Genomic DNA, 7,782 nt, shown 5'->3' on the forward strand with positions numbered 1-7,782 from the left:
GACAAAAATAGTCTTTGAATGCCTATTCAAAGCCAGGCATGGGGCAAGGCATGGTAGTGAAGTGATGGCAGACATCTTATTTTATGCTAGTAATAATCACATGAGACAGGTTATTATCTTACAGATGAAATTGAAGATCAAAGAGGTAACTTGCTGTCACAGGTAACTTATCTACAGTCATAGGCTGGTATGTGGCAGAGCAAGTCTCGAGCAAAAGTGTATCTGATTCCTGTATTCTTTTTCCTACATTCCATTGCCTCCTAAAAGTGGAGATACCAGGCTTCAGACATTAAGGTGGAGTTATTGAGTAGGTGATATTATCTTGGCAACGTAGTGGTCTTTCTGGGATGCAGTTGGATGTAGGGGTGGAGAGAACTGATTTTTTAAAAGGAAGCTTAAAGTAGAATGCCAGGTCCCATGAATAATATGAGATTTGGGGCTATGGGACAGTAGCAGGAGGGAGGTTGGAGATCCAAGAGCCTGCCTCCTGTCCAGCCATCTAGTACATCATAAGCAATCTTGGGTTGTCTCTTGGAACTGTGTTCTCTGACAGTTCTGATTCTTGGTTTCCCTTCTCAAGCTTTAAGGCCCTGGAGGGCTAGATCCAGTTCTCCTGTACAGGGATAGCAGGACTCAAGGGAAATGAGGAGATGCTGAGTAGAAAGAATGCCTATTACAGGACAGGGGAGAAAAACAGAAAGACCTTAGTGTTGGCTGAAGGTGGAAATGGAGAGAAAGCGTGCAGAAGAGAAGGGTCTCGGGACATGGGGAAGACAGAACTGATGAGGAAAGTTCCGCATAAACTCAGGGGTGGGATGTGTGCCTAGGGAGCCAGCTGCCATTTAATAGTTATTTATTGAGTACCTACAGTGTTCCCAGGCACTACTCAGAGGCTGGGGAATATATTGGTTGAAACAAAAAGAACAAAATCTCTGCCCCATGATTAGAATTTGAAAGTGGAGGTGGGGGAGAGAAGGAAGAGGAGAAGAGAAATAAATTGATGACATAATCTCATCAGTACATTTTAAAATGCTATGACAGAGATACATGGTGCTAAGAACTGATGGGAACATTTGGCCTACTCGGGGCAGGAGCAGCAAACCCTAATGGGGCTGGGAGAGGTTGCTGAGGTGGGAATTGGTGGGTTGGTGTCTCTCAGTCCCGCTGGTAGCACTCTACCTGCAACAGTTCTGCCAGCACAAGGGTTGAGGGGGTTTAGGCATGGCTGCCAAGGAGGGTGGATGTAGGCTCTGAAGGGTGGGTTGGGAGGCTTGTGCAGAGGGACATCCTGTAGGGTTATGGCTCTGGGTGCCCTTTGGCAGAGAGAGTTATTTTGGAGGCTTGGCTGGCAATACAGTGGGCAGATAGCAGGGGACTGCTGTCCACTGCCTCCTTTGGAAGAGCCTATCCAGATTGGCCATCTGCCTGACCCAGCCTTGTCACTGCTCTCCCCAGATCCAGCATATAGGCAGCCTGTACATTTATAGATAATGAAACTGAAGCTCAGAGAGGTCACCTATGAGGGTCACACAGCTAGTAAAATGGAAGCCACGTCTCCTGGCTCCTGACCCAGCACTCCTCCAGGACCCTGGGGCTGCAGCCATATTGAGTCTCCTGAAGGACAGGAAGGAGTGCATGGAGCCTGGCTGTTGACCACTAACCATGGATGAGGCTGAGAGGAGGGATACTTTAAAGGTCAGTGGTTATCCCAAGCCCACTTTGAGATGATTGAGGAGACAGGGAAACTGAGTTAAACTGCAGGATGTCAGATCTGAACAGGGGACCGCACCTCGCCTAGACACAGGGGCCTTCAGAGTCGCAAGGGCTCTCCGGAGCCACCCGCTTCGTCCAGTCATTTTCCACAGGGAAAGGCTGAGGGCCGGAAACGCGACGTGCCCTTGCTCCGTTGTTTCTGAAGGGAAAGGTACCCCTAGAACAGGCACTGCCTGCCCTCCCAGGCAGGGACGAAGGGCGGCCATAGCGCCCTAGCCCCGGGCCTCTGCGCGCCCCCCGGTGCAGGGGGAAGACCAGGCGCTCCGCCGCGCGCCCTCCTGGAGGAAACGCTTCCGCCCGCGGGACCCCCACGGCCGCGCCCCGCTCAGCGCCGCGGCCGACACGCTCCCGACAACATTCCGCGCGTCCACCATGGGGCCCGTGCCGCCTCCACCGTCCCCGCGGAAGATCACGCCTGAAGGTGAGCGCAGGCGGGGCGCGGCGCGCCGCTCCGGGCTGGCGCTGTTAACGCGGCCGCGGGCGGGAGGGCTCCACCGGCGAGCTGCGAGCTCGCTAACCCGTCGCTCTGTGTTCCGCGGCGGCTGTCGACTCCTAGTCCGGACAGCGGGGGCGCGGAGACTGGAGACCCCAGCAGTGCGGACCTACTCCTGCTGAGCCCGCCTCCCGCCCCGGGTCCTTCGCGGCTGTGCTCGCGGCCCGGGGTGAGGCGCTCCGCGGCCCGCCGTCCGCCGTCCGCCGGCTCGAGGCTTCCCCGCGCCCGTGGCTGGCGGGCCGGCCCTGTTGCTCCACGCTGCTCGCGCCCACTGCCGCTTGCTCTTACTGCTTTCTCAGGTTTGGGGCGCTTCAAGCTTGCAAGCACGCCGCAGATACCTTGCAACCCGTCTCCCAGGGGGTCGCTCCCAACTCACTGCGCAAATGCCTTTCTCTCTCTCTCTCTCAGCTCGCTCCCACTATCTCTACGGACACATGCTCTCCGCCTTCCGGGACTAGCCACAGCCCCGGAAGGCCAGCTTCCTCCTGCTTGGTTTCACAGGCTCGAATAGCCCTTACCGTCCTGCTGGTTCCCCCTTACTCCCAGGGCTCCTAGTCTCCTCTCTCAGAATGTACTCGTCTACTCCTCAGCATCCCGCTACCCCAAGTCCACCGTGTGTCCCTTGTAAGGCTCTCTGGGATGTGTCTGGGTTTCCTGGTGGTGTGAGGCAGCCAGGTCGTCCATGCTTGTGGGTCTGCGGCAGGGAGAGGAAGGCAGCCGGAGATAGACGGACTCCGCTTCCCGTCTTCTGCATCTAACAGGTCTGGACCACACACTCCACCGGAGACCAGGATGCAGCACCAAGGGCTGGGGTGGCCCTTCCAAGGAAAGGGCGCTTCAGACTTCCTTGCTTGGGTTATTTGGCCTTCTGGTTTCTGTCTGTCTCTTGGTTGCACTAGATGGCCTACGTCTGCTTTTGGCAACACCTCCTTCCCCACCGTTTTCCCTCCCCCGACTCATCCGCACCTTGTAGCTGCTGCCACACCTTCAGGACCTCTTTGGGGGCTGGGAGACATAGACGGCCCCATTCTTTCTCAGGATGATGAACCTGGGAAGAAGGAAGGCTCAGGTGGAGATTCTAGGCCCTGGTTTAAGTTCAATCCCAAACGTCAAGCATAAGCATGGGGAAATTCAGCCCTCCTGCCCAGTGAGAGGTTGCAGGCAGGTCAGCTAGAGGGAGAGCCGATGTCCTGCGGTAGCTCTAAGCCCAGGTGGCAGTGGGAATTGCCTCCTGCCCCAGCTGTAGCGTCGAGCTGCTGCCGGGCTGGAGGGAGAAGGATCTTGGCTCTGGGGCAGAACAGAGCTAACCATGAACTGCCAGCTGTGCTCCCAGTGTTTCTTCCCTTGCTGTCCCCCTCTGGCCCACTTCTTTGATAACCCCAGCCCTACAAAAATGTACCTAATGAGTGGATTGAGTATATACTAATACACTGACCTTAAAATCTGGTTTGGGAAAAAGGTAATCTGAGGCTTCCTTCCCCTGATCTCCTAGCAAGAAAATAAAGCTTCCCCTTTAGTGAATCATGTCCTAGGTCCAGGAAATCCAGTGTTCTTGAAGACTGTCATTCTCCTGCTTGTCCCCAAACTGTCACCGTAGTTCAAGGTGCTTTTGGTGTTCAGGGGCTGCCTCCAGAAATTCCTGAGACCTGCCCAGTTTCAGTTGCTTTCCCCAGCAGTGTGGTTGCCTCTAGGGCTGAGGGATATAGGTCCTGGTTTGGTAGGAATGTCATTTCCAATAAGTTCTTCTTCACCCACATACTTCTCCTGCCAAGGTGCTTGGAAGTATTTGGAACCCAAGTTTAGGGTGAGTTGATGGAACCCAGAGCTTCTCCTAGTGAGAGGAGAGGAGAAGTACCTGGGGCGTGTTACCTGGAGAGTGGCCAGTACAGTGCCAACCTTCAGGTGGCTGAGCGGCTAGTTTGCAAGCTGATGATTTGGGTCTGAGTAGGGGCTAGGCTATCAGGTCGGATAAAGGGTCAGAGAACCCCATCTAGAAGGAGTGATGGAGTCTGGGGCAGTGCCACACTTACAGCCTTCTGCTGCAGAGTGGTGGGGCTGGGTGGGCTTCCATGCATCTGGACAAGATATTCACCTGCCCTTGCTCTCATTGTTGCCTGCCCTTCCTGTCTGTCAGGCCACTGGCAATGGAGCTGGAGGAGTTCTTGAGCAGAGAACGAGTCAGATGGAGATAAAAAGCTCCCGTCTCTGGGTAATGGATGTTAAGATTAAGGAGGAGCCCCAGATTCCTGTGATTGATGAACTCACAATCAGAGACCATAAGGCCATCTGATTCCTTCAGGGAACTCTGATGGGCTAGCTAAGTGGGAAATTTAGTCCCAGCTTCTCCTCTGTGACTTAACACTATCTTAATTGGTTATATCATAAGCCAGCAGCTAGCAGGATCCAGGTCTGTTCAGGGTATCTTGGGATATATTTCAGCGAGGTTATGCATACAGTGATGGAAGGTTCTTGTCTTGGTGTATCTTCTGCCTCACCATCAGTATACTTTTTATCTGGAGACTCACCAGTGACCCATACCCTCCCCGCCCCCATCAGCTTCCTGTGTCTTATCAGGTCCCTTCTCAGCACTGTACTGGCTCAGTGCATCAAGAATGGGTAGATGGGTGTGTATGAGTGTTGAGTGTGGGTGTGTATATACCAATAAATAAACTGGTCTTGAGACAATATACATATGGCTCTGGTCTTTTTTTTTTTAAACTTCAAACTTACCTGATACATCTAGCTTATTCCACAGTCCTAAGGGCTGTTGTATGCTGGAATGTAAATATCAGAGTTTTTCAAACTTGTAGTTAGTAACCTTCTGTTTACTTATATAACCATGGAATTGATAGGTTAATGTTTGGGTTACTTGTGCCAAGGGAGTATAGGAAAAGGAGTGAGGAGTCCTAACTGCTGGGATTGATTTATTTCCTTCTCTTCCTCTGTACACACCTGCTTCACTATTCTCATAGCCTTTCACACTGATGCCAGAGGATAAGTAACTCAATCCTAAACACCCTTCAGTCATGTCACTCTGCTGTGCACTTATGTAGCAACTCCCCAGCACCTCTAGATCTGAGATCCGAGTCTTTGGGGCAGGACAAGAGGCTATTGTGACGTTTTCCCATGCCCTCTCTCCCTCTCAGGCTTCCCTGGTGGCTCAGAGGTTAAAGTCTGCCTGGAATGTGGGAGACCTGGGTTCAATCCCTGGGTCGGGGGAAGATCTGTCTTGAGTCAGCCTAACTCAGAAATGTGTCTATCCAGCCCCGTCACCAGAAGAAGGCAGCACAAATACGTTTCTTGCCTTTGCAGCTGTGAACTTTCCAGACCCACTTCAAGTGTCACGTGGGAGGCACTGCCTGCCTCTCCTCAGCAAAATTAAGTAATCAGCAACCCTTTTTGACCCGGGCACTCTGTGCCCACCACAATATTGCCTAGTCATCGTCCTCTCTAGTCTTTCCCACAGGGCTGTGAAGAAGCTCCTTTAAGTGAATCCCATTGATCTCATGTGTCCCTAGATGAATATACTTGAATGAATAAATGAGCTAACATTATCTCAGAGGGTTTTTATGAGGATTATTATTAAATCTAAACATTGAGAACTTTTCTGTGCCAGACACTGTTCTAAGCATGGTAAATGTATTAGTTCATTAAACCTTCACAGCCCTGTGATGTATCATCATCACCATTTTATAGAACAGAAAATTGTAAAGCTGAGACCATGTAACTGGTATGATATAGCTATGTAGAAGTTTGTTAAAAGTTCTGACCCACTACCGGTATATGCTCTTCTTTTGAGTGAGCTTGAGCCCCTACCTTGAGGCTAAGCCCCCCACCTGCCTTTCTCAGACTTTCATCTTTGCCACTCCTACGGCACTCGGTTCCTCTGCTCTTTGTGGAGACTTCTTTCTTTGTTCACTGGAATGGTGCAGTCCCTGATGGCAGCATAATACAGCCTTGCATCTTCAAGGGGAACCATTCCACCGATGATATGGGATGGCAGAGTCCATGGGCACAGATGGCAGGATGAGAGCAAGACAAAGCAACCTTTGATTCCAGGTGGTCGAACAGGCAAGGGAAGTTGCTGGCCTAGTGCCTGCAAGCCTCTAGGGGTCCCCTACTACCCTCTCAATGATGAAAGGTAGACTTGACCAACTTTGGTGACCAGTTGGCTAAAGGAGTGAGATCTGAAGGATTTCAGGAAAACTGCTGTTTCTCAACATTGCCATCCACTGGGTGGGAAATGTAGATGAAACAGGCTTATGTGGAAATGTGAACTTGACATTGGACAGGCTGCGTTTGAGATGAGACCCCAACATCGTGTTTCTATCAGCATTTGTGAAAAAGAAGACTCTAGGTTTCTTCCGTTGAACATTTTTCTTTGCTCCTCTTAGGAATGTACCCAGCATAGTGAGAGGCAGAGAATCTGAATTTGGTGTTTGCCTGTGGCTGAGGGGTGAGGCACAGCCATAATCACTGTGGCGTTTGGAATTCCCATCTGGGTCTAGGTGGTACGCCCCTAGCCATGACCCTAGTCCAACCCCTTCAGTTCTTCCTGAGCTTAGCTCACCTCCAGGTGTCTCAGCCCTAGCCTGAAGCCCAGAGGCCAGGAATTCAGACAAGTCCAGGGGACGTGACATGTTAGCTCTTACCCATGAAATAGTAAAACTGAACTGAGGGGGCTTCTCTGCTCTCACCCTCCATTGTACCTTCTTTACCTCCCTCTCCAGCTGGTCAGCCACCTGCAGCACTTTAAAAGGTTTTTCACTGCCAACTCGGTTACTCTAAGAAGTTAGATACCCAAGGATGTTTATTAAACTGCAGCAAATAGTACTCTTAAATGTTCCACAGTTCATACCAATTATCTAAACACTCCGAGAAGTTCCTCTCTACACACTGTCAATTGGTATATCGACTTCAAATAATTCTTATCTTCTTCTTCTAGCAGATTCCCTAAAGTTTATTATTAGGCAGCATTTGATTAAGCCTGTTTGATTTATTGCAGGTGCTTCCACTGGAGACCAAATTTAAGCTGATTTCCCTAAAGAACTATCACTCATTACTCATTAATTGGAGTTTTATCTGTAATTCAGTGTGAAACTTAAGTGTTTGTTAATTTAAGAAAGTCTCTGTGCTTTGATGACAAATAAGACTCAGACACGACTGAGCGACTGAACTGAACTGAACTGTGCTTTAATGACAAATGTTTATCCCATGAAAATAATAAATGAGTCTAGGCTCCAGTTTGACAAAACTTTGCCATTCACACATGTGTCCAGTTCAATTCAGTCACTCAGTTGTGTCCAACTCTTTGCAACCCCATGAATTGTAGCATGCCAGGCCTCCCTGTTCATCAGCAACTCCCAGAGTTCACCCAAACTCATGACCATCGAGTCTGTGATGCCATCCAGCCATCTCATCCTCTGTTGTCCCCTTCTCCTCCTGCCCCCAATCCCTCCCAGCATCAGAATCTTTTCCAATGAGTCAACTCTTCGCATGAGGTGGCCAAAGTATTG

The 7,782-nt window shown here is 50.7% G+C and overlaps 1 protein-coding gene across 10 annotated transcripts in view; it reads left to right on the top strand.

Annotated features, from left to right (window-relative positions):
- The window catches only part of PPFIA4 (PTPRF interacting protein alpha 4), a 35,711-nt gene extending 32,987 nt beyond the window's left edge, over positions 1–2,724 (top strand). For 6 of the 10 annotated variants that reach the window (XM_068986354.1, XM_068986358.1, XM_068986355.1 and 3 more), the window contains 2 exons: positions 2,020–2,194; positions 2,675–2,724. In XM_068986354.1, coding sequence (XP_068842455.1) covers positions 2,020–2,194; positions 2,675–2,724 — 225 coding nt within the window. Of the gene's footprint in view, positions 1–2,019; positions 2,195–2,329; positions 2,389–2,674 lie in introns of those variants that run through there. The other 4 variants (XM_068986357.1, XM_068986359.1, XM_068986361.1 and 1 more) reach the window with 1 other exon arrangement.
- Positions 2,725–7,782: the final 5,058 nt, after the last annotated feature.

The sequence above is a fragment of the Capricornis sumatraensis genome, chromosome 14 (assembly GCF_032405125.1).
Source record: "Capricornis sumatraensis isolate serow.1 chromosome 14, serow.2, whole genome shotgun sequence".
NCBI classification, from domain to species: domain Eukaryota; kingdom Metazoa; phylum Chordata; class Mammalia; order Artiodactyla; family Bovidae; genus Capricornis; species Capricornis sumatraensis.